This window comes from Microtus oregoni, unplaced genomic scaffold (genome assembly GCF_018167655.1).
Source record: "Microtus oregoni isolate MIOR12 unplaced genomic scaffold, Mior012 000028F_ref0000031, whole genome shotgun sequence".
NCBI classification, from domain to species: domain Eukaryota; kingdom Metazoa; phylum Chordata; class Mammalia; order Rodentia; family Cricetidae; genus Microtus; species Microtus oregoni.
This window is the reverse complement of record NW_024543087.1, coordinates 22,994,073-23,021,461: the sequence shown is the minus strand read 5'-3', so window position 1 is coordinate 23,021,461 and position 27,389 is coordinate 22,994,073. Positions and strand designations below refer to the sequence as shown.

At 36.8% G+C, this 27,389-nt stretch overlaps 1 protein-coding gene across 3 annotated transcripts in view; it reads left to right on the top strand.

Annotated features, from left to right (window-relative positions):
- Positions 1-27,389, top strand: part of Stag1 (stromal antigen 1) — a 324,334-nt gene that overhangs the window by 281,852 nt on the left and 15,093 nt on the right. For all 3 annotated transcript variants that reach the window (XM_041677069.1, XM_041677068.1, XM_041677070.1), the window contains 6 exons: positions 12,905-12,997; positions 13,519-13,693; positions 16,640-16,779; positions 18,804-18,905; positions 21,817-21,965; positions 22,781-22,909. In XM_041677069.1, coding sequence (XP_041533003.1) covers positions 12,905-12,997; positions 13,519-13,693; positions 16,640-16,779; positions 18,804-18,905; positions 21,817-21,965; positions 22,781-22,909 — 788 coding nt within the window. The remainder of the gene's footprint in view (positions 1-12,904; positions 12,998-13,518; positions 13,694-16,639; positions 16,780-18,803; positions 18,906-21,816; positions 21,966-22,780; positions 22,910-27,389) is intronic.

The window sequence follows — 27,389 nt, the reverse complement described above, 5'->3', positions numbered from 1 at the left end:
TTCCAATCAATAATTGATCAATCTCAGCATTGCCTTGGGCTAGAGGACCAGGCAGACCTGTATGGGACCGGATTGTGTTATGTACATCGGACAAAGCCTATTCCTGATTATGTCTTTACCTGGATAAACAATGAAGTCAACTCTCTGTCATCTGGTATAAATTCAGCGGTTTCAATATGCAAGATAACTCTTTCTACATATTGTGAATCTGTAACTATATTAAGAGGTTCTTTAAAATCCCTTAGCACCATAAGAATGGCATATAATTCTGCCTTCTGGACAGAATTATAAGGGCTTTGTTCCACCTTACTCAATTCATCTGACTTGTAACCTGCTTTCCCTGATTTATTTGCATCAGTATAGAACGTACGGCCTCCAGTTATTGGAGCATCACGTACAATTCTAGGAAGAATCCAAGAAGTTCTTTTCATAAGGTTAATCTACCACTTTTGGGATAGTTGCTATTAATTTCTCCCAAAACATTAGCATGAGCTCTTTGTCATGGTTCATTGTGTTTCCATAACTTTTTTAATTCTTCAGTAGTAAAAGGCACTATAATTTCTACTGGGTCTATACCTGCTAGTTGACGAAGTCTCAGCTTACCTTTTATAATTAATTCAGAGACTTTTTCCACATAAGTTTTTAATTTTTTACTTGGTTTATTAGGTATAAATATCCACTCTAAAATAATATCTTCCCTCTGCATTAGAATCCCTGTAGGAGAAATTCTGAAAGGTAATATGACTAGGATGCAGCTAAGATTTGGGTTCACCCTATCCACATGTACCTCCTGTAATTTTTCCTCAATCATTGTCAGTTCCTTTTCTGCTTCAGCTGTCAGTTTTCTTGGACTATTCAATTCTTTATCACCATCTAAGGTTTTGTTTAAATGAACTATTAGATCAGGTATTATCCCAACAGCTGGTCGTAGACTGGAAATGTCTCCTAACAATCTTTGGAAGTCATTAAGAGTCTTTAACTGGTCTCTCCTAATTTGTGCCTTTTGCGTTTTAATTTTCTCTAACCCTATTCTGTAACCTAGGTAATTAATAGAATTTCCTCTTTGAATCTTTTCAGGGGCAATTTGTAATCCCCACCTAGGCAAGACTTTCTTTACTTCTTCAAACATCCTTTCTAAAGTATCTTTATTTGAATCAGATAACAAGATGTCATCCATGTAATGATAAATGATGGACTTGGGGAATTGTTTACGAATTATTTCCAATGGCTTACTTACAAAATATTGGCACAATATTGAGCATACCCTGTGGGAGGACAGTCCATTGATATCTCCTATTAGGCTGAGAATTATTATAAGTAGGCACTGTGAAGGCAAATTTTTCTCTATCCTTTTCTTGTAACGGTATAGTGAAAAAACAATCTTTCAAATCAATAACTATAAGAGGCCATCCTTTTGGTAACAGAGAAGGCAAAGGAATTCCAGATTGTAGTGGGCCCATAGGTTGAATTACTTTGTTGACAGCTCTTAGTTCTGTCACCATTCTCCATTTACCAGATTTCTTTTTTACAACAAACACAGGAGAATTCCAAGGGCTGGTTGATTCTTCAATATGGTGAGCATCTAGTTGCTCTTGCACCAGCTGTTCCAATGCCTGTAGTTTATCTTCAGCTAGAGGCCATTGTTTGATCCATATTGACTTCTCAGTTAGCCATTTTAAAGGTAGGGCTGTTGGTACCTCTTAAGGTTTGGTATTTACCGTATGTTCTTGTACAGCCTGAATGGCTGATGACCTTTTTCCATAATACCTCATCATATCCTTCCCAGAATTATGAGTTCCTGGAACTACAGGAATGTTAATCTGGGTATTCTATTGCTGTAGCAGGTAACGGCCCCATAAATTTATGGCAATATTGGCTATATATGGCCTTAGTCTTCCTATTTGTCCTTCGGGCCCTATGCATTCAACCCATCTTGTGCTTTGTTTTACACGAGATAGGGTTCCAATTCCCAGGAACTGAACATCTACCTCTTGAAGAGGCCAATTCGGATGCCAAGATTCTGGGGTAATGATACTTACATCCGCACCTGTGTCTAATAAGCCTTCAATAAAAGTGCCATTTATACAGACTCTTAGCTTTGGTCTTTGATCGTTAATAGAAGTCTGCCAAAATATACGTTTACTCTGTCCTACTGGGTTTTTTGACTCATCCTCCACACGTAATTCATCATTTAGACCAGTATACTTTTTACAGCAGAAATTGGAGCTTTTAATTTTCTTGGTGAGGCACGTTCTCCACTGTGACTGGGAATGACTGGGCCACTGTTTTCTTGGGGGCCTGCGAGAGGCCCCTCAAGGAGTTTCCCAACGGTATCGGGTTGCCTTGTTTGTCTGTTGTTGACCTGCATTCGTTGGACCAATGTCAGCCTTTATCACATCTCCTACATATACCTGAAGGCCTAGGTCTCCTATTTTTGTCATTCCCAGAGGAGATATTATTCCTAGAAATTCTGTGCCTGCAATCCCTTTTCAGATGTCCTAATTTACCACAATTAAAACACCTGGCAGTTTGATGTCTCCTCATTGCTGTGGAAATCGCTTCTCCTACCCAAGGTCATCGTTATAGCTAAACGTCTCAACATTCATCGTATGCTAAATCCATTCATCCATGGGTGCTGATCTAGACTTTAAAGGCCCAATTATCTTTTTGCATTCTATGTTTGCATTCTCAAAAGCTAGAGATTCAAGAAGTATTCGTCTAGCTTCTGGATCTGTTACCCCTATGTCCAGAGCCTTAATTAATCTTTGCAAAAAGTCAATAAAGGGTTCTCTCTGTCCCTGCCTAATTCTGGTATATGATTCAACCCTTTTTGCTGGATCTTGTATCCTATTCCAAGCATTTAAAGCTGTTTGGTGACATAGACACAGAACTTCGTCGTCATAAAGAGCTTGGACCTGTAGATCAGCATATTCTCCTGCACCAAGAATTTGATCTTGGGAAACCTCAACACCTTTTTCTTGTCCTTGCTGTTCCGTATGTTTGGATTCTTCTCTGAAATAAATTCCAGACATCAAGGAAGGTCCATTATCTAAAACTGCAGACACTATCTGATGGAAATCATGGGGGGTAGCTCTAGCATTAGAAGCCCAAGTCCTTATCATTTCCTTTACATATGCAGAGTGCAAGCCAAAATTAACAATAGCTTGCTTAATTTCTTTTAGATCATTCATTGCTATTGGCGTCCATCTAGCTTCTGACTTCCTTTGAGCCTTTAGAAGTTGACGCTTTGTCAGAATTAAGTATAGGGTATGCCGCTAAAACCTTGGGTAAGCCAGTTCTAATAGCTGGTGTTGGCATTGTATCCTGTCCTTGTGCCTTATTACTCTGTTCACCAGCTCCAATCATTTCTTCAATCATTTCAAGTCTTTTTATTATTGTCTCTTTTGAATCCTGAATCTCCTGACCTGCATGAGTTTCTAGTGAAGATTGTATGGTTCTTAGGAGTGCCATATTCTTCCTAAATGATAGAATATGCAAAAGAATACTGAAACCTAGTAACCAGTAAATTAAGTTATCCCCATAGTCATATAAACCTTGCATGATATAACCCATTATATTGGTAACCAGAACAGTAAAATTCGCGTTGGAAACGAAAACTGCCATGTTACCTATTATCCAGCAGGTGGCGCTGTTGCCAAGTCGCAACGAAAACAGGTTCGTGTTTCAGAGTCTGCCTAGTATTTGTTAAAAACTGGAAAATGTAAGTTGCTCAACAAAGTAAATGTAATTAAATCAATTCCAGAGATGGAACCAGAAACCCAGAATCCAGGGGTAGAGAAGAGCAACCTGGAAGCCGCTTATGCCTCCACATGACAGAGTCACCCTGAGGGGTTGCAGCTTTCAGCAACCGCGTGCTCTGGTTCGTGCCACTTAAGAGCTGTGCTTGCAAGGGAGATTTAAAAATGACTCAGAAAAGAGCAAACCACGCGGGCGGAGACTACGCAGGACGGTGGAGTTTAAATCCACATGGGGAGGCAGACGATAGGGTGCGTGGGGACTGGAAGTCAATCTGAGGTGTCTAAAGAGAAAATATAAAGAACTGCAGCAATAAAAGCCAGTGCGTGATGGTTTATATTAAGCTGCTGGCTCCACGCACAAGACACAGGCCACAAGGCCACCTGCCGGCCGCGGCAGCTGAGGAAGGGAGGCTCGCGCCAAGCCGAACTCGCGGCCGGCAGCCGAGCGGGGGAAGGAGAGGTCCTAACACCAAACGTTTGGTGCCAACTGAAGGCGTAAGTCATTAACAATGCCACACCAGTTTGGAATTATGATTAATAGGGTGGTATTTATTTAAAGGGGAAAAAACTTACAGATCACCGTCAGCCCTCTGCGCAACCAGGAAGGGAGTCTAGTCACCGGCGGAGCAGGAAGTGAAGAGAGAGACGAGAGGGAAGTGGCCGCTTTTTTAAAGAGAGAGAGACCACGCTCCAATGGGCTGGTATCTCAGCAGCTATAGGCTGGAGGAACGAGAGGACCTCCCGTAACAGTTACCCTCTTGAATGTTTTGAATACTTAAGTTTTGACTCCCCCCTCCCCATGGGCCATTCTGCTGTAAGACCTTGTTCTTATATCTGTGTTCTTCATTGTTTTATGTTTTATTATACACTTAGAATGGAATTGCTAAGTCAACAATTGTAGTATATTTAAGGATCTTGATCTATGATACCAGTTTGCTTCATTCTAGAGAACTTTTTTTTTTTTTAATTTTCTTCTGGCCTGTCATAAGCACTCTCATTCAGGATATTCTAAATGATAATTATATTGAAGTTTAAATTCAAGTTATAATTTAACTCAGTGGTAATGCTTTTCTAGTGACGTATTTGAGAAAACTGTATCAAAACAGTTTTAGGCCTTTTTGTGAAATGTAGGTGTGCTGGGTATCAACCTGTGTACTGATGTTCTTTGACAAGCTTACAATTCAGTTTCACCGTTCTGTCTTCCAGTGCCCCCTAGTGCTGGTTTTTACAAGCAGCTTTTACTTCCTTCTCTGTAACAAGAAGCATCATTCCTTCTTTAATTCTTTCAGTACCGAATTTTACAAAAGCATTTAAAGAGCCTATTGGGACTAAATTAGTTTCTTTTCCAGCCTGAAGACAAAGAATTTATTTTCAGAGTTCCTCCCTCCTAAGTGTTGTTTTGTTTTCATTTTTTTCCTTCCTTTTTCTTGGGGGGGGGGTGTCTTTTTAAATGTATATTTGTTTGTTTCTTCATTTGTTTTGAACTGGGTTCTCACTATGTGGCCTAAGACAACCTAGAACTCACTATGTATACCAAGCTAGCTGTCGCTTTGAGAATAAATATCCTGTATGTCTAGGTGGCGTACAATTATCTATGATTGCTGTTTGGTGAGCTGCACTAATCCACACGTAGTCTTCCACTCAACAGCATTTAAAACCAGAGATACTGTTCCTAATCAGTATTATCAAGATGTATTTGAATAAAAGCTCCTCGGGAAGCTAGTTATTCTGGTTTTCCTCCACACTTCATCCCACTCTCAGTTTCTCAGTTATGGCTTCCCCCTAACTAGCATTGACTACTTCTTTGGTTACCAAGAGTTTTAGAGATACTATCTATTGTCCTGGAATAATTTCCCTTTGTGAAAAAGGGGAAAGGATTTGATATCCTTGGCCTGAACTCAGACATACTGACATCTAAGCTTGGCCCATCCAGCATTAGGGCCTTTATACAAAAAGCTCTCCTCTTTACTTTTATTTTAGCTTGTACAGATAACAGCCAGGGAATTATGTTTAGTTTGCTTATTATTTTCCATTTCTGTGTGTATCTAATGAACCATCCATCTCCTTGGAATCTGGGTCTGTCCTATCTCTAAGTTCCATTGATAGTTGTTACATTTAGTTGAAACACAAATGAAGTTTATTACATACCATGAGTAAATATGTAATCATCCAATCAATGTTCCTCATCTTCTAGCTACTTTTTCTTAATTTTTCTTTTTAAAACTTATGTGTTTATGAGTGGGGGCTATTACTACTACCAGATATAAGACTATTAAGGAAAAAGAAAAACCACGTTTTTCCATACTACCACAACAAAATACATTTATGTGACTCAAAAGTGAGAGGATTTTACCCCTTCAGAAATGAATTTGTTTTTTAGTGCACATTAGCTGGGTGTCCTCTTACTCTGTTCTGTTACTGTCTGGAAGTGGTATTGGATCCCGTAGGTTGAAGGCTCACTTCTGATATCAACTCCAAACTCCAGGCTTTTTAATCTGATTAACCTACTGTATATCTGGTGTCTTAGTTATTTTTCTATTGCTGTGATAAGATATCATGACCGTGGCAACTTAAAAAAGAGTTTGTTTAGGGCTTATATTTTCAGAGTGTTATTATCCATGACTGTCATTGCAGGAAGCATAGCAGCAGAAGGCAGACATGGTGCTGGAACAGTAACTGAGAATTCACATCTTGAGACACAAACATGAGGCAGGGAGAAAGGAGGTGCAGAGACTTAGAATGACATGAGTTTTTTAAAACCTCAAAGCCCGCTCCACAGTAACACTTCTCCAACAAGGCCGTGTCCCCTAATCCTTCCAAAAAAAAAAAAAGTCCCACCAACTAGGGACCAAGCATCCAAATATATGAGTCTGTGGGGGCCTTCTCATTCAGACCACCACATCTGGTTTCCTACAATCGCTTCTTGGGTTTGTTTAATTTGCTAGAGTGATTCCAGAACTTAAAGAAGCAGTTTATCATTTTATTATAAAAGAGAATACAAGAGAGGTAAGATGCTACGTGTGTGTAATCCCAAAACTTGGGAGACTTAGATAAGAATGAGAGTTCAAGGCCAATCTCGCTGTTACATAGTGAGATCCTGTGAGGTGGTGGTGGTGGTGGTGGTGGTGGTGGTGGTGGTGGTCGTGGTGGTCGTGGTGGTCGTGGTGGTCGTGGTTGTGGTGGTCGTCGTGGTGGTGGTGGTGGTGGTGGTGGTGATGATGATGATGATGATGATGATGATGTTACAAGGGATACAGATGAACACCATGTAAAGATAGTGTTCAAGGCGCATTAGATATAGGATTGAGTTTCCATATTGTAAGTATATTACCCTCCAGAAACTTTAATCTTCAAGATGTAGTGTTCATCTGTATAGAAGCTCCTTGAAACTTGTCCTTTTGAGTTTCTATGGAAACTTCATTACATTAACATGCTTCATTTCATCATTGGTACTTGGTGACCAACTCAACTATTAACTTTCCACTGTATGAAAGTGGAAGAAAAGGTTTGGTTGTTTGTTGTTTGCTTGTATGTTTTCATCAAATGTACTGGACTTCATTTTAATAGATTTCTTTATTCAACTTATTTTTATATAATTTTTTGAGAACTTCATACATGACTCTGCATTTACGTCACTCCCACCCTTCCCTTTCCTTTCTCCACCTCCCCCAAATTCATGGTCTCTTCATCAATTATTGATACATGCATATGCATGCATATATGTATTTGTATGTCTGTATATATGCACATGTAACATATTGAGTATATAACATACTGAGTCTGTAGCTTTTCTTGTTTGTACATGTATCCAGAGCGGATCATTGAATTGGACAAGCTGATCAGTGGGGAAAAACTGTTTCTCTCTCTCTCTCTCTCTCTCTCTCTCTCTCTCTCTCTCTGTATCCATTAACCTCCTGTAGTTCTTCATCTAGGGAGGAAGCCATGTAGAATTTCTCCTGTCTGCTTTAAGCAGCATTGCCTTTGTAGTAGTATTGTTCGGGCAGCCATATTGTTGGAAGTTCACGGGTACATTTTTTTCTATCATGTGTAACAAACATTAACAACTGTCATCCTGCACCTCTGGTTCTTACACTCTTTCTTCCCCTTCTTCCATGATTTTCCTTGAGCCTTAGGTATAGGGGTCAGTTGTGGTTGGACACCCCACAGTCATTTATTCTATGCATTTTGGCCAATTATAGATTTGTCTCCATCTGTTGCAAAAGAAAGCTTTAATAAGAAGTGGGAGCTTCATTTATCTGTGGGTGTAAGGATCAGTATTTAGATTTGGGGACTGTAAGGGGGAAAGGACTTTAAAGGTCTGACACTTACTATTCCTTGTCTTTTAAATGAGTAGCCTGAAGGTACCTAGGGGATACAAACCATCAGTCGACTTATTAGCACACAGAAAAAGTCACTTCACTTTAGAAACTGCAAAGATTTTAAGAGTTCTATGCTAAGAAATAGACAAAGTCCAAATACTTGTTAAATAGTATAAACACAGCTTCCTCTGGATCCAATGGGTACTCAGAATGTTAGTTTTCCTTTTTAGAAAACAGGAATATTATTAATGGGACCTAGTGTGGTGCACACTTTTAATCACACTGGAAGCCTAAGCAAATGGATCTCTTTTGAGTTCATGGCCAGCATTGGCTCCAGGGTGAGACTCAGTAAATGAACAAATGAATAAATGAATGAATTATAAAAAGAAAAAGTGAGACAGTAAACAAATAAGTCTGGACTATTAACAATTATTTCTGCTAATGATTATGATATATATAAACATAGAACATAATGTTTGTTATACAGTAAGCTTTTAACAGAAGTTTTTATTGACTCTTTAACTGGAGTATTTCATGTTATCTTCTACTCTGTCACACAAAATTTTAGTGCACCTGTAACAAAATAAAAATCCTTCGGTATAATATCCAAATAATTGTCATGGCATTTTAAGTGGTCCCTTTCTTGCATTACGTGGAAATGGGTCCTGTTTCCCTCTTTTGTTTGCTCTTTTGCCTGTACATGTCCTAACTACAATAACTTTTCGGTGGTATATCAATGCTTTTTTTTTTAATTTTTCAACATTCTTTGCCCTACCTAAAATACCTTTTTTTCTTTTTGGTGAGTATATGAATTTTGAAGGGGTTTTTAAGACATTGTCTTATGATAGCACCTACACTGGCTTCCAAATTAAAATTTTTCCCCAGTCTTCCAAATGTTGGCATTACAGACACACATTACTATGTGTGGCCTGTGTCAATACAAAATACAGCTTTTACCTCAAAGGGAATAATGGGTGGTTTGTTCTTGAACCTAATATGAGTGACCATGACCTAGCCACGTGATTTCAGCTGCCTCAAATAGTATGTTCCACCCTGGAAGTGTTTACATGATACTTTATTATTTTCGAATCAAAGTCATAAATCAAGAAATTTATCATATACATGTGGTGAGGACTTAAGATAAGTGGATTTCATCAGAGTGAGGAAAACTGCTTTAAGCCTTAGATGCTATCAAATGACATTCTTAAACTTTGGGTTGATGAACACTTGGTATGCCAAGAATGCATTTGTAATTTTTTTCTGATAAAAGGATGTTAGGTCAGAAAACAGGTAGTGGCTATGATGGAAACTAAAAATAGTCCATCATAATTTTGCTGTAGGTCTACAGTATTTTAGCTTTGCAATCAGGAAATTCTAGTCAGTCATTCTGCCTGCAGAATCTTTAACTTTCGTATGTCATATGGTTCTACCAGGAGCTTGTTTATATGTATGACGCCTGTTCTGTAGCTGTATATATTTAGTCCTGGATCCAACTGCAGAGCATGTCTTCTTTGATGACCCTTCCAAGACAACTTCTGACCCTAACATTGTTTAGCATAAATCCTGTACTTTCCCATCCTCACACTGCATATTCTCTTGTAGTTGCCTATTACCTCATCTGTTCTCCCTGACCCAGTGCTCTCTGTAAATGTTTGAAATTGAAAGTTCAAGTAATTCTAAGGTGTGGATATGTAAATATTTATCTGCAGGAGCATTGAAAGTCCTCAAGACAGTGTTCTTCTCTTACTGCTTTGCACAATACAGGCATTCTCCTTCAAAATATGTGTTAGCAAAAGTAAATGTATTTTGAAATGTCACTTGACCTGTTAAGATCCCAAAACAGAGTACCAAGCAGAATAATTGTAAAGAATTTTAGTTTAATAGAATAACTTTTAAAGTTATTTCCATATTCAGTTAATTATTCTTCCTTACTCTTTTTTAAATCAATATAATGCTGAATTGTGCTGTGGGTGGTCCTTCTGTCTATGTGTTGCTTTTATTGGTTAATGAACAAAGAAACTGCAAGGCAGAACTTAGTAAGGTGGGGAAAACTAAATTGAATAATGGGAGAAAGAGGAGTCAGAGAAGCCATGTAACCCTACCAGAGACAGACGCTGGATGGAACCTTGCCCATAAGCCTCAGCCAAGTGGTGATACACAATTAATAGAAATGGGTTAAATTAAGATGTAGGAATTAGCCAATAAGAAGCTAGAGCTTATATGCCAAACAGTGATTTAATTAATGCAGTTTCTGTGTAGTTATTTCGGAAGTCTGGGCTGCCAGGAAATGAACAAGTGGCCTCATACAACAGAATTAAATGCATGTGTCTCGCTCATTTGTCAGGGGAAAATGAGCCCTGATAATAGCTAGCCCTGGTTTCAAAGTTTAATCATAACTTCCCTCTTCTCCTAGGGATTTTGTCTGTGTTTGGTTTGTTCCGTTGTTTGAGGAATAGTATAGCACACAATGGCCTCAAATTCCTGATTCTCCTACTTTAGGTTTTTAAGTGCTGAGATTTTATGTGTGCACTCCTACACTCAGTTTAGACTCCCTTGTGAAGGGGAAGCTTCTGTTGGTGGGTGAATGTTGTTTTTGAGACAGGACTCTGACTGTGTTGGCCAGGCTAGTTTGAAATTTTTTAACTCAGAGTGTCCTCACTGTCTTAACTCCCAAATTAGATGCTACTAACATGTCCAACAATAGAACGTATTTGTTTTTCCCACACCAAACTGTATCCAACTTTATTAGCAATCATGTTATTTCAGCCAGGACATGAGCAAACAGTGATTAACAATAGACCACAAGATCAGAAATCCAATAAAGTGTTTCATGCTTTGAACAGGGAGAGGAGTGAGAGGCGAAATTTCACATTAAGAATGTAGTTTAATCTTTTACAAGCTTACTCTGACTTGCAGAAAATGAAATGAATATAGCAGAATGACCAGTCTGAAGATCCACAGTCTTCTAGAAAAGGAACCACTGCTTTTTTTGAAGAAAACCATCTCAGTGATATTGTTGGAAAGTCCAAATCTCCCAACACACTGGCAAAATCAATTTTAGGGGTTCATGTCCAAACAGGTCTTTGTTTTTAGGGAGTTAAGTCTATGCTTGTTGTAGAGGGGGAAGAGGACATAAAAATGTTGAGTTTTATGGTATGCACAAGGAATTTTGTACCTAGGTGGTCATGCCCATTAACATCAGAAAATCTCTCCTAGGAACAAAGAGGAATCTTCCTAAACTAACAGGAAAACCGTTTCCCTTACATCAACCAGATTAGGAGAGATGTTGTTAGTGACACATGCCTCTCCCCACCCCCACCCCGAATTTAGAAGAAAAACAATGAAGTATACTGTGTGATAACAACATAACTTCAAAAATCTGTAATTTTATAAACCTTTATTTTAAAAAAAAGTATTTCAAATAGTAACCAAAAATACAGAATTATTAAAAATGAACACATTTCAAGGCAGGTTGGCACACATCTTTAATCTCAGTGCTTAGGAGGCAGAGGCAGGTGGATCTCTATGAGTTTGAGGATAGCCTGATCTACAAAATGAGTTCAAGGACAGCCAGAGCTACACAGAGATACCCTGTCTTGGAAAAAAAAAAAAACTAAAACATAAAACTCTTTTCACTTGGCATCTTCATTGTCTGCAAGAGTGTTTTCATGCTTGCCAGTGTTAGCTTTTGCCTTTGGGTGCCTTCCTTCTTTGCGAAGACTTTTTTTTTTCCTTTCTCCTGGACTCTAGCTTCAGAGAAGCTAGTTTTTTGTATTTCTATTCAAGGCTCAAAGTTCAGTCTCTAGTACCAAAAAGTTTTTTTGTTGGTGGTGGTGGTGGTGTAGTTTTTGTTGTTGTTGTTGTTGTTTGTTTTGTTTTTTAGAAAAACAAAATCACACTCAGAAGACAAAGGGAGTCAGAGTTCTGTGAGTTCCAGAGCAGCCAGGGCTACGTAGTAAGGACTGTATCTCAAGAGAAAGAAAAAAGTGAGGTCTCAGCATGTTATAGCACTTACTGGAGATTGACCTGAGTTCAATCTTAGAACACGAAAACGTAGGATGGAAATAAAAACCCAACTCATGCAAATCACCCTTTATGTTGGCATGTACATGTATACACACACAATAAACAAATAAACATGAAAAATGGTTTTAAGAACAAGAAGAAAATAAATTTTATACTTTTCAAATGTTACCATATGTGGAATATTATTAGACTGTCTAATATAACAAAACTTTGCAGTACACCATGAAGAGAGGAGACATGTTCTTGCTAACATGATTTTTCTTTTCATTGTGCTGCTACACTTTATCATCTTTTTGAAAGTTTTATTTTTATTTTAACTACATGCTTGTGTGTTTGTTTGTGTAGATGTGTACATGTGCATGCAGGTGCCCAGAAAGGCATTGGACCCCAGAACTGGGACAAGTAGTTGTGAGCTTCCCAGTATGGGTGCTGAGAGCTGAACTTAGATCCTTGGAAAGAGTGGTATATGCTCTTAACCACTGAACCATCTCTTCAATCTCACATTCCATCATCTTGCATTCTAGTATCAGCCTAAATAAAACTGTATTTATAAACAAAAATATTTCTGAATAGTCACATTGACCATTTCATTATTAAATATGACTGAATGTTTAATATTGTTGGGTTCTCTGCCCTTTCCATTGTGTTCAATAAGTAGGAAATAACTGTACTAATTGGTTCTCAATGATGTTAGGTTTATGAATTATTTTACAATAAACAACCATTTTCTGTTTACTTTTCTTTGGATCAGTTTCTTGGTATATTGTTATTCATGCTTGCATGTTTGAATGTGTTTTACAGGAAGATTTGTTGGTATTGAGGAAAACAGTGAAATCTTTTTTGGCTGTTTGCCAACAGTGCCTATCTAATGTTAATACTCCTGTTAAGGAACAGGTAAGAAATTACTAGTTAATAGTGCTCTGTATTGACTACAATTAACATCCCAAATATATTGATTAATACTACAAGATATAATTTTTAGTCTGTATATTTTAAGTTATAAACCAGGCTATGTCTTCTGTTCTTGTACTTTGACAAATATATTCTTGTCAACTGGAAGACTTAAATTCAAACTTAGAATTCTTGATTCCTAAGAATTCTGTGATAAAATATTGGCGGTCTGGTGAGCTGATGTTGTAACTTGAGTTGACTTCTCACCAGAAAGAGCTTCATATGTATACATGTGAATACTTCAGTTTGTTTTTAAAGTATGGCCATACCATAATCCCTCCACATAGCTATCTCTCGACCACTGTGAAGCCTAGCAGTACACGCGTAGACATAGTGTAACTATGAAAAAGGGCCTTTTACAGACTTTGATGAAATAATCAACTCTTTTGGGGGAGTAAACTCCTGATATTAGATATTCCTAAATTCGTGTACTATATTTTTAATGACCTCCTTTTGCATTGCAGGCTTTCATGCTGCTCTGTGATCTTTTAATGATTTTTAGCCACCAGTTAATGACAGGTGGCAGAGAGGGCCTTCAGCCTTTGGTGTTTAATCCAGATACTGGACTCCAATCTGAACTCCTCAGTTTTGTGATGGATCACGTTTTCATTGATCAAGATGAGGAAAACCAAAGCATGGGTACTTATGGCTTTTGTTACCTTTTCAACCTCTAAAGATAGCAGAAGGGCATGGGGTAAATCCAATTCTAAAACCTACAGAGACTTTTCTGTTTTCAAAAAAACAAGCTAGAAGCTGGGCAGTGTTGGTTCACACCTTTAATCTCAGCACTCAGGAGGCAGAGGCAGGTGAATCTCTTTGAGTTCGAGGCCAGCCAGGGCTACCAAGCGAAACCAAAAAACTTAAATAATAATAATAAGTTGAGTGTGGTAGTAGAGCATGCTTATAATCCCTGCTAATTGCAAATTCAGAATTGCCTGGGCTACAAAGTTCAAGTCCAACCTGGGCAACTTAGTGTGACCCTGTCACACAATTTTATTAAAAAATGAAAAGAGGACCTGCTGACGCAACCCAGTAGTACAGTGTTTACCCATCATACACTAGGCTATAGGTTCAAAACTCAGTGCAGTGGAGGAAGAACAAATCTAAGCCAGGCTTTATAACACACATCATGTTATTATTGTACTTGGGAGGCAGAAGCAGGAGGATCACTACAAGCTTGAAGAAAGCCTTAACTACATAGCAAGTTTTAGACCAGAAAGCCTTTAATCCTAGCTCTCTAGAGGCAAAGGCAATTAGACTTCTGTGTGTTTGAGGCCAGCCTGGGCTAAACGCTTGTGCCCCTGCTGACCTTAAAATTTTTTAATATATTTGTGTATTTCTGAAATCAAGAATGTACCAGATGATGTCTTTAAAATTACCTTAAGTTCATTTCCCTGTTTTTATAGAGTACTTTCTTATTAGCCAGAAAATAAAACTATATGGTGTCAAATACTGAAAAATGATAATCAAACTATATAGTTAAGATTGTTCTGAACCTGCAAATACTAAAAATTTATATTGTATTATTAGTGGCTAATTATAATTAAATATTCATTTAAAACAGATTTTTGTTAAGTAGATTATTTAAGTCTTTTAAAATAATAGTAAGCCAGGAGGGTGGTGGCACATGCCTTTAATCCCAGCACTCAGGAAGCAGAGGCACGCGGATCTCTGTGAGTTCGAGGCCAGTCCGGTCTACAAGAGCTAGTTCTAGGATAGGCTCCAAAGCTACAGAGAAACCCAGTCTCAGAAACAAAAAACAAAAATAAAATAATAGTAAAAAGACATTTTTTAGCTCCATTCTTCTTGATACTAGTAGAATGTTCTATATTGGGCTAGGGGCATAGCTTATTGGTAAAACTCTTATTTAGCATACACAATGCCTGAGGCTTCAATATGTAGCCCCACCAGTGTATTATTTTTAACAAAATATTTGAAAAATACTAAGACTGGAACAGAGTATGTTTGGAATATGTATTCATCTCCAGAGACAAGATTTACCCACTGATTTCAAACATCTCAAAGCATTGTTTACAAAAGAAGAGGAATTGAGATTAAGTGTATCTGTATGAAGGAAAAATACTAATCCCAAATACAAATGGGCCAGGATGTGAGAGTGTCGATACAGTAACAAATGCTATCCTCTAAATCTTTAAGGACAACTTTTTCTAGGACTACAGGTAAAGCCAATGGAATCTAAAGCTCAAAATTTGAGGAAAAGACAATATTTATTGTTGAAGTTTTTAGTAACTTTAAAAATATGATTCACTGGAAGCTGGAGATGGCTCAGTGGTTAAGAACACCTGCTGCTCTCCCAGAAGACCTGGGTTCAATGGCAGCTTACAACTGTCATCAATTTACAGTCTCAGGATATTTGGTGCTGTCTTCTGTTCCTTGGACACCAGTCAATCACATGGTGCATATATATATAGAAGTAAAACACTCGTGCACATAACATTAAATAAATTATTTTTAATTAAATAAGTAAAAATGAAAATGCATTTGATTTTGGACTGGAGAGAACTCATTGGATAAGAGCATTTGGTGCTCTTCCAGAGGACCCAAGTTCAGTTCCTGGCACTCGTGTCAGGTAGCTTACTACTGGGTGCCTATAACTCCAGCAAGGGGGTACCTGTACACATATGGCATATGCTCACATAGACACAAACACATACATATAAATAAATAAGCATTATATATGTTTGTATATATAATTTCTGGCTAATTATGTAATCACATGTAGTAGAAGCACCAAAAATTAGCTATTACATATATTTCCATTTCCAAATCTTTTTGTCCATACCTGAGAAAGTTCTCTGGGGGAATATATTAGTATATAAGAATTGAAGAAAATTGGGGCTGGAGAGATGGCTCAGTGGTTAAGAATGTGTATTGTTCTTGCAGAAGACCCAAGTTCAATTCCCACCACCCACATCAGGCAGCTTGTAACTCCAGCTCCAGGGGATGGCCCTAACCTCAAGTACATGCACATGTACAGACATGCACACAGTGTACACATTAGTAAATAATAAAAAAAAATTTTAAAGGAGGACTGGAAAAATGTGACTCAGGTTAAAAGCACTGCCTGCTCTTTCAGAGATGCTGACTTCAATTCCCAGCAACCACCTGGTGGCTCATAACCACCTGTAATGGGATCTGGTGCCAACACTATACATAATAAATCCTTTAAAAAAAAGAAAGAAAGAAAGAAAAAGAGAAAAAGAAATGAAGAAAATGGGAAAGGGCAGCATTTTAGGATAAATGCAATGGTATATTATGATAAAAATATAAGAAAAGCGGTTTCTATCTGTAGGCACTGCTAGAATATAGGGATCTTAGTTCCTACTATTTATTCTGAAGTAATAAGCTTACTGTTTTCATCCCATTAGAAACTAAATTAGCTAGGGATGTAGCTCATTGGTAGAGCATTTGTCCAACATGTACAAATCCCAGAATTGGGTCCCTGGCACAGCTATCTAGAGAAATAGATAAATAAATCAGAATTAATATTCAGTGAATTTTCAGTTGTACAGATTCGCAGCACTAACAGGCTAAATTCATAACTACTTTATTTTCTGTGGCTAGAGGGTGATGAAGAAGATGAAGCTAATAAAATTGAAGCCTTACATAAAAGAAGGAACCTACTTGCTGCCTTCAGCAAACTTATCATTTATGATATTGTTGACATGCATGCAGCTGCAGACATCTTTAAACACTACATGAAGGTATTGTTTCATATTTTTCTCCTTCCTATGGGGTAGAGAAATAGGTAATTAAAATGAATGAATAACTGAAGCTTAAATTAATAGTTTTAACCAGTGTATTTTGGGTAGTTTTGTGATGAAGTTTCTCATTGGTAAACGTACTTAAGTTCTTTATCAGTCTATAGTGTTAATTAATTAATTCATACAGTATGAGTTCCTAACACTTTCTTGGCTTCTCTCTTTTTGTATAAACTCCATTTCCTGATCTTGTGAAATCAGTGCTCAGAACTCTGGTATTGCCAGACAGGCTCGGAAAAGAGACAGTACTTCCCAGAGTATGTGCCTCGTTCTCCAGTCACAGGAGTGTTTTCTTCTGCCACTGTTAAGAATATTGCTTGTATCTTTTAGTCACTTGTATATTTATCTGTGTTTTTATATCACTATGTAGCTTGAATAACTGTAATCCCAATACAAATTTGAATCTTCTTGTGCACTCAAGATATGGCTGGCTTTTATGTGACTCAGTGGCACTAAGCATACCTAGCATGTTTGCAAACCAAGTTCCATTACATCACCACCAAAGAAAAAGAGATTTTTTTTTTTTTTGATTTTATTTTCGAGACAGGGTTTCTCCGTAGCTTTTGGTTCCTGTCCTGGAACTAGCTTTTCTAGACCAGGCTGGCCTCGAACTCACAGAGATCCACCTGCCTCTGCCTCCCGAGTGCTGGGATTAAAGGCGTGTGCCACCACCGCCCGGCAGAAAAAGAGATTTTAAAGCCACTTGAGACTTCAAAACAGTTTTGGATTTAAGTGTGTTCTACTAGGGGAAAAAAAACTAAATTTAGATCCATGTTTCTCACCCTCCACAAAACAATAACTCATAGTGAATCAAAGGCCTAGGCCTTAACTGAAAACCCAAATACTGAAACTACTATATGAAAACATTTTAAGACACAGGCATTGTTAAGAACTTTCTGAATGGGAGTCAAGTAGGCAAGGAAATTGCTCAGATTAGCAAGTAGGTAAGGACTTGTCATTAACTAGGTTATGCATAGTCACCAGAGTAAAAAGAGCATGCAGAAGTAAAAAGGTCTGCTTATCAAATAAGTAATTAATATCTACAAAACAAATACCAAAAATCAAAACTGTCAATCAACAAATTGTACTGTGAGATAGATAGTTAGCTTTTTTAAAGTATTTGGCATTCTTAGCCATCAGGTAAATGTCAATCAAAACAACTGTGAGATTCCAGCTCACCTCGAATCAGATTATTATCATCAACAAAATAAATAACTCCAAATTCTTACAAGGATGTAGAGAAAGGGGAGCCCACATCTTATTTACTGCTGCTCAACTGTGAACTGTGGCCTCCTTTATGGAAACAAGTGTGGAGGTTAAAATAAAGTTAAAAAGTAGGAACCACCATGCCAGGTAATACCTTATTACCTTTTAGATAATGTGCCTTCCATCCTGTTATGAAGGATAAGGAACTAGAACATGGGAGACAGCCAAGAGGATCATTGCGAGGAGCTCAAAGCCAGCCTAGTTCATATATCCTCAAGTTCAGTATCTCAAGACAAACATGAACAAAAAAAAAAAATCAAAAATCTAAAAGAAGAAAGAGAAAACATTTTTCCATATATATATATATATATATATATATATATATATATATCTCACTTCCTCTCCTGGGATTTTTAGCTTTTTATTAGTTATTTCATAATCTTAAATATCAAATCGTTAATGTAAACAATACCATTTAACTCTTATTTTGAAGATGAAGAAATAGATATTGATAAAACTATTAATAGTAGTTACTTTTTCTTTCTCCAAAGCCCCCTCCTCCTCCTCCTCCTTTTCTTCTTCATTGTTTTTCAAGACAGTATTTCTCTGTGTAGGCCTGGCTGTCCTGGAGCTCGCTCTATTGACCAAGCTGCCTCCCCAGTGCTGGGTTTGAAAGAGTGCATTACCATGCCCAGCTTCACCACTATAGTCTTGTCATGGAATTTCCTAATTCTAAGGTGTGTTTTCTTTTTATCTCACAGTATTACAATGACTATGGTGATATCATTAAGGAAACCCTGAGTAAGACCAGGCAGATTGATAAAATTCAGTGTGCTAAGACCCTCATTCTCAGTCTGCAACAGGTAAGAAATTGGGGGTGGAGATAGATAAAAGTTCTCTGTACTTGTTATGTGCTACATGTCTGTCTTATCTCATTTAACTTTTAATACATAGTGTGCTTTATATCTTAAATAGATGAAATACTAAGGAGACTTACTCTTGGGTCAAAGGGTGTGTTATATTGGAAAATTTAAGAAAGAATAATTTGCTTGCCTGAGTTTCAGGTCAGGCTGGTGTACATATCAAGTTCTAGGCTACCCAGGGCTACATAAGACCCTCTCTCAAAATAATAATAATGGCTTTTAAAATTAAAAGTAATTATAAATTGTACTTAATTAGCCAGGCATAGGGGCATGTGCCGAATGCCAGCACTTGGGAAGCAGAGGAAGGCATATGTGTAAGTCTCAGGCCAGCTAAGGTGATACAGTGAAATTCTGTCTCAATATAAATTTCAAGAAATTGTTGTCAGTGATATTCAAATAAGAAAAAATACTGTACACATTGCATAAGTAACCCACGGTGGGAATTTTTAGAAATAATCTAAATATTCATCAGTAGAGGAATAGTTAAATAAGTTGATACTTTGAAGTAGCTAATTTTGTTTTTCTTTTTATTTAGTTTTTTAAGACAGTATATCGCTGTGTTGTCTAGACTGAGCTAAAGGATCCTCCTGCCTCACCCTCCCAAGTAGTTGAAACTGGGTGCACATTCAACTGTATCCACTGAAAAGTTTTTGCAACTTAAGAGAACAAGTAAAACAAGTTTCAAAATAAAATAAGTAGTATGGTACTATTTATTTAAAAATAAGAGCTGTATGTATAGATAATAGGAATAAATTGACCTAGGAAATGCTCAAATCAGAGTTTTAGAATTGAAGGCTGTTAGATATCACTGTCTATAAAAAACATTTTAAAGTTTAAGAATTTATTTATAATTTGCTACATTCATTTGAAAAATCTGTGGAAGAACCATTTCTACTATTTAAGGCATAGTCAGGTTCAGGACAGTGTGTTACTGAAGAACATTCCAGAGATGGACAACTGAAAGCAGGAGTTCTCTCAGATAGGTGGGTGTGATGAATGTGATGTAAGAACTTGAGAGTTTACTGATGGTTCCCAGAGACTCCAAGTGAAGAACACAAATATAAAAACGGTGACTCAGAGTAGCTGTGGAACTAAGATTCAGAGGCAGATTTTGGTAGCCTTGTGTAGAAGTCGATGGTGGATATTTAGCTCACAACCTGATAAAGAGCATGTGTTGGTAGCACAGGAATTCTAAAACTCTACCATGGGCCTGCATTTCTGAAAATTCCTATGATGATAAGAATAAAAGTTTTAAGAAAATAAACAGAGTAGATGTAAGAATAGATTCTGTGATCAAAAGAATTGACGCTGATTCGTCTCAGTGAAGGGGTTTATTCAAGTGATCTTCTGTACACTGATTTATTTTTTTTCCACAAAATGCCATTCTCTTCACATGCTAACAGTTACTCTTTCAAACACACAAAGTCTATGCTTCTTATTGCCACTACAATTAAGAAAAACCAAATCATAATATCCAGAACATCCAATGTGTCAAAGCTTCTCTCTACCATATGCCACACAAGTAAGGCAAAAGGAACAATATATGATATTGTTTTCTTGCCTGTCATCCTTAGAATGTCTTTCTTTGTGATTTTGCCTTAAAAATCAGTTTCTATTTACCTCAGTCTGTTTTTTGTCAAACTCTTCAATATTGAAAATTCCACAGGATCTCTGTGAAATGATTACAGACATAAATGATACAGGAGAGCATCCATGTACATAACCTGTCATTTACTTTCTACCCTATATGAACCATCCATGCAAGTACTATGAATTTGCTCAGACTGACCCAACTTTCTCTTTTATTCAATTACTAATTGTACAACATGTATGTATTTATTTTAATTTGTTAATATTTACTTTTGTGGAACTCATTGCATTATTTTTCCTGATGGTATCATGGCTGGTGTTTGTTATTTTTTGTTTAGGCCTCCCATTTTGATTCACTGTAGAAAGAGTTTATGCATAAATCTCTGACATGTGTGCATACTGGACATGTGTCATTTCTAATGCAGTCTCTACATGCTTGCTTTAATGGTATGCCCCATGATGGGACTTTATTGCAGCATTTCCCCTGACTTCTTTAAATCCTGTCAGCCAGCACAGTTGAGTGATTGTTGGACCAAAAGACCTTTACAAATGTCATAAACTTGAAACTAGATGCTCAATTTATTAAAGGTTATGGATTGCTGCCAAAAACAAAAAAAAATACATCCCAGGACCTATACCATTGAGAAACCAGGGAAATGAACTCTTGGCTGGCAGAGGAAATAGTATAAAGAACTTAGGTTGCTTTTTTCACATGCATATATATTATAGAAAATGAATGGTTTGTACAGGAGAGAGCAAGCAGGAAGCAGAACTCTTCAGTAGGTAAAGCCTTATGTTTTTCCTCTATCATGTATGTCAGGAGGGAATGGCTTTAGACAAGTCTGCACCCTTAAGACCCTGTAATCTAGAAAGTAGATTTATACAGGCACAGCTTAGTGTCTAGATTTGGTCATGTGATGGTGCTTTAATATTATTACTGGTCTGAAGTTTTATTTTTACTTTGATAGAATATATGTCACATAGGTAATCACCAACCTAAGACATTTTGAGTGTATTTTGTTGTTAAGTTGAAAATATCTTATCCTTTTATATCAAACTATATATGAATATTCAACTGATATTCTGACCTACAATATAAGTGAAAAAAGTTCTGAACCCTTTATATCATACATGCTTGTAGCTTTATACTGTGTTTCTGAAAATATACCTTTTTTCTATTATATTACCTATTCTAAAAGTAAATAAAATTTCAAATATTTCTTAGCCATACTTTTTTTTTCTTTTTATTTATTGCCACCAGTTATTCAATGAACTTGTTCAAGAACAAGGTCCTAATCTGGACAGGACATCTGCCCACGTTAGTGGTATTAAAGAACTGGCACGTCGCTTTGCTCTCACATTTGGATTGGACCAGATCAAGACCCGAGAAGCAGTTGCCACACTTCACAAGTGAGATAAACAACTCCTGTTATTCAGGTTTACTGGAATATAAATAAACAACTGTTATTTGACCCATTTCTAAAGTGATAAATACAGAATTTTCAAACCCTAAGATCTTAAACTATTAATGTAATTGGGTAGCACTATCTTACTTTAAAAAGGCTTTCTTAAACCTCCTGTGGGGGTTTTACCCCACCTTCTATAGTATAAAGAGAAAAGATTAATAACCTGTTCTTTGGTCTGTAAGACAATGATAGGGCATGTGTATTTAAAAAGATGCAATATTTTCCAAAGCTTCCTGGTGAGCATCATACCTCCTAAACTAACTGGGGACCAAGTATCCAAATAGTCTTTGGAGAATATTCTCACTCAAACCATTACAGACATATATTGTACCACACACAGAGAGCTGTTTTCACAATGCTGGTTGATACCATAAGTAACTCTCAGAAACAGATTTCCTGCCAATCGAGTTGCTTTCCAAGGTTTTATAGTACCCTTACACATATATTGGGGCTGGGCAGTGATGGCACATGACTTTAATCCCAGCATTCAGGAGGTGGGTGCAGGTGGATCTCTGAATTCAAGGTCAGCCTGGTCTATGCTGTGAGTTCCAGGACAGCCAAGGCTACACTGAGAAACTCTCTCTCAAAAAAAAAAAAAAAAAAGATAGATCATTAAATTATTTTGCCATAAGAATTTACCATACTTGTTTTGAACCTCAGTAGCAATTTTACTTTGTTTCTAAATGTTTTTATAATATTTGCCCTTTGAGACAACTACAGTATCTGAAGAAATTAAAATGTTATTTTCTTTAAATTCAGGGATGGAATAGAGTTTGCCTTCAAATACCAGAATCAGAAAGGGCAAGAATATCCACCTCCTAATCTGGCTTTTCTTGAAGTACTAAGTGAATTTTCTTCTAAACTTCTTCGACAGGACAAGAAGACTGTGTAAGTTGAACATACCAATAGAAGTGATTTTTAAATGGCACAGTTGAAACTTTTTTTTTAATCATTACTACTGATAATTTAGGCCCTGGTAGTAATAAAAAAAAAAAATGTTTGGCCTGGAAGCTATAAGATGAAAATAAGTAGATGAAAATGATTTCTTATTCTATAGTTTAAAACGTGTGATCATTAAGTTATTTTTATATAACCCATATGTACTCTTACATTAATTTAATTTTAGTTTTATTTTCTATCATCTTATGTCAAGTCTGTGTCTGTTGCTGTGTCCACTTGTACTTCCTGTCACTTGAGAGGCTAAGGAGGAAAGTTCCTAGACCACTTTGGCTATGTATCCAAATCTTAGCTCCATTGTCCTGCCAGAAATAATTGGCTTTTCTTATTTTTTAATTTAAAACAGTCTAAAGAAGTCTGTCATTTTCAGAAGATGTTGATGAGATGTTGTAATTAGAGCAAAGTACTAAACTTCTAAAGGGAATGCTACTACACTAAATGCCAAAATTTCCAAATCAGTAGAAAGATTAATTAGTTACAATGATAAATTTGAGTAAGCTAATGTGTATATAAATAGAAGTAATAGTTCAAAGAAAATGTTATCCTCATTTTGCTAAAAAACTACTAGTAAGCCCATAATAAGGTCATGTAATATTATAAAGCTTATATGCTGTGTTAGGAGAGCAAAACACAAACATGCAGGCTAACAAATAAGATGTGGTGAGCACTAAAATGGGATATGTTAGAGAACAGCAAATGTTAAGTGTTTGGTAGGAATAGGACGGTTTGAAAAGTCAATTTTTATTTGATTGGTTTTGTTTCTATTTTGTAAGGGTTTTTTGTAGGTATTTTTATTTTTCAAGAATCTCATGTATTTTGATTATAAACCTTCTATACCCCCTCTTCCAACTCCCTCTAGGGCTCCCATCAATATATTCCCCTCTCAACTTCATAACCTTCTCCTCCTCTTTCTTCTTCATTATTCTTCTTCCTTCTTTAAGAGAAGTGACCTTCCATGTTGGAATATTAACTGCCTTGATGTTATGTGGCTTTTCTGCAAATGATAAAAGTTGATAAGTCCTGTGACTTGACGTTTACAGAGGATTGCTTTGGCTATTTGGAATATTTTATCTTCTCATTCAAATTTTTAGGATTTCTAATCTTATAAAAAAAAGTGTCGCTGGCATTTGCTAGAGATTGTGTTAACACCTTAGACCACTTTGAATAGTATGGACATCTTAATAATAATTGATCTTTCCAGTTCATTAATTCAGATGTCTCTGTATGTTTTCATTTTGGCCGTTTAACTTGTTTCATCAGTGTTTTATGATTTTCTTAGAGATCTTTCGCCTCTTTATTAACTTTACTCCTATGTGCTGTATTGTTTTGTACATTATTATTATATCTTGGATTGTTGCCCTTATTTCCATTTCAGATAACTGGCTGTTGGTATATAGCAATTCTACTGGTTTTCATGTTGCTTTTGTGTCCAACAACTTGAGTTCTCTATTAGTTGTAATAGTTCTTTGATAAAGTCTTGAATTTTTATATGTATATAGATATATGATCATACCATCCTCAGAGAAAATTTGACAATTCCCAACTTGAATGTTCATTATTTTTCTCTTATCTGATTGCTTTGACTGGATCTGTTTGTGTACAGGTGATTAAAAGAATGGGCCTCCTTTTCTTGTTCTAGATCTAAGGGATAAAGTAGCTTGATGTGGGAGTGATTTCTTATTAATAAAGAAACTGCCTAGACCCATTTGATAGGCCAACCCTTAGGTAGGCGGAGTAAACAGAACGGAATGCTGGGAGAAAGAAGCTGAGTCAGGGAGTCGCCATGATTCTCCCACTCCAGACAGACGCAGGTTAAGATCATTCCTGGTAAGCCAGCTCGTGGGCTACACAGATTAATAAAAATGGGTTAGATCAATATGTAAAAGCTAGCCAATAAGAAACTGAAACTAATGGGTCAGGCAGTGTTTAAAAGAATACAGTTTCCGTGTAATTATTTCGGGTAAAGCTAGCTGGGTGGCGGGACACAGCCCGCCGCTCCGTATTTCAACAGTAGCTCATATAAATATGAAATAGTACATTTTTTCCTAGCATGCTAGTGTAAAGCTCTAAGTTTGTTTCCTAGAAACTGGCTTGTTAGTATCATATATAGCCTTTATATTATGTTTATGTACTTCCTTCTATGCCTAACTGATTCATAGTTTTTATTGTGATGTTGAATTTCATTGACTGCCTTACCTGCCTTTATGGAGATGATCAAATGGCTTTTATTGCTCATTCTCTTGATGTGTTATGCTTATTTGTTTGTATATGTTGAACCACCCATGTATCCTTGAAATGAATCTTTCTTGATTATAAAAAATTTATGTTTTAATGTTTATTAGTGTTTTGGGGTGGTTTCATTTTATGTTATATTCATCACTTAGCCTGTTGTTTTGTTTTGGATTTTGTTTGTGTCTTCGTCTGACTTGATATCCAGATAATGATAGCCTTGTAGATTGCGATTGGAATAACAAGTATCTGATTCTTTAAATTCTTAGTAGAACTCAGCAGTAAAATTATCTGATGATTGGCTTTTCCTTGACTTAAGTCTTTCTTTTACTGATTGATTCCCTTTTCACTATTGGGCAGTTCCAATTTCCTGTTTCTTCATGGGTCTATCTTGGTGAAGCCTGTATGTCCAGGTATTTGCCCATTTGTTTTATAGGCTATCAAATCTATCATTGTATAGTCATTTGTTCTTTATTTCGTTAGTAATATCTCCTCATGGTCGCTAAGTGTTCTCTCTCTCTCTCTCTCTCTTTCTCTTTCTCTCTCTCTCTCTCTCTCTCTCTCTCTCTTGGTTTTTTGTCACTTGCTTTATTTGTTTTCTGGTTTGGTCTTTTGAGACTGGGTCTTACATATTGTTACCCAGACAGTTCTGGGTAACAATATGCTAATCTTGAACCTATGATAATCCTCCTCCCTCAGCCCCCTGAGTGTTAGGTTTACAGATGTGTACTGCCACATCTGTTGTCTACTCTAGTCTTTATTATTTTTCCCTGCCCTAATTTAAGTCTAGTTGGATTCTTTCTTTCCAGCTTGCTGAGATGCTGTAATAGCTTGAGCTATGGCTGCTTTTGTGATGTAAATGTTGATTGCTATAAACTAAGTGCTGTGCTTGTTGCACCCTTAGTTTTGGTGAGTCGGGTTTTGCATTTAATTATTTCAACTGCTTGCTTAATTGAGCTGGAGATGTGGCTGAGCAGTTTAGAGTAAGGCTGCTTTTTCAGAAGACCCAGGTTTGATTCTTGACATCTACATGGTGCTGACAGCCTTCATAATCCTAGTGCTAGGGATTGGGCACCCTCACCCCCAGCACTGCATGTATGTGGTGTATAGATATATAGGTAGTCAAAACACCCATAAATTTTTTTTAAAAATAGGACTTTAGTTCCCTTTTTAATGTTTTTACTGTATTTGTTGCTATATTACTATATAGGTGGGTAAAACTTAAGAATTGATATTTTCTTTTACTGTCTACTTTGTCATTACCCTCTTTGTCATTCAGAAATTGAGGTTTTTGATCCAGATAAAATTGGATTTTGTTCAGGGCTAGAGAAACAGATCTGGTTTTGTTGTTGAGGAGGCAGATACTCAGTTTTGCAATTACCAGTTGTAGGACAGGCTGTCTTTTTCAGTGTGTCTTTTTTACTTCTCTGCCAAAAATTAAGGAGGCTTAGTTATATATTTTGTTTCTGGGTTCTCTACTGTGTCCTATCGGTCTATATGCCTATTTTTGGGCCAATACTAAGCTGTCTCTGTCAGAGTAGCCCTTTGGTCTGCTAATATACAGCCTATTCTTTCAGGGGGTTTTGTTTTGTTGCAGGTCCTTTTGCATGTATGAGGTTTGCTGTGTCTGCTTTCCTGCATCCATTACGGAATGTGTTCCTTACTGCCTGTTATCTTGGATAAAATGTTCTTCTTTCTCTGTGGATAATATTCCTCTTAGGATGTTCTGGAGTTCAGGCTTGGTAGTTATGAATTTCCTTAGTTTGGACTTCTCAAGAAATAGTCCTATTTTTCCATACTTTATTTTGTGTATTTCTACACATGAACATGTATGTATACACATTTACACATGCAAATGCCAAAGTGTATATGGAGGTTAGAGAGCAACCTGAAATAAATAGTTGGTTCTCTTCTTTCATAAATGAATTGTACTCTAATTGTTCAGCATTTTTAGCCCACTGAGCCATCTCCATCTGCGCTATCCATAAATTTTAAGCGATAATTTTACAAGATGTGGTGTTCTTGGTTTATAGTTATTTACTTTCAGGATTTGAAATCTATAATTTTGTGGTTTCCTGGCTATTATGGTTACTGATGAAAGATCTGGTATTATTCTGGTGTTTCTATGTATGTGAATCGCTGTTTTTCCCTTACTACTTCGATGTTGTTGCTTTGCTTTTTG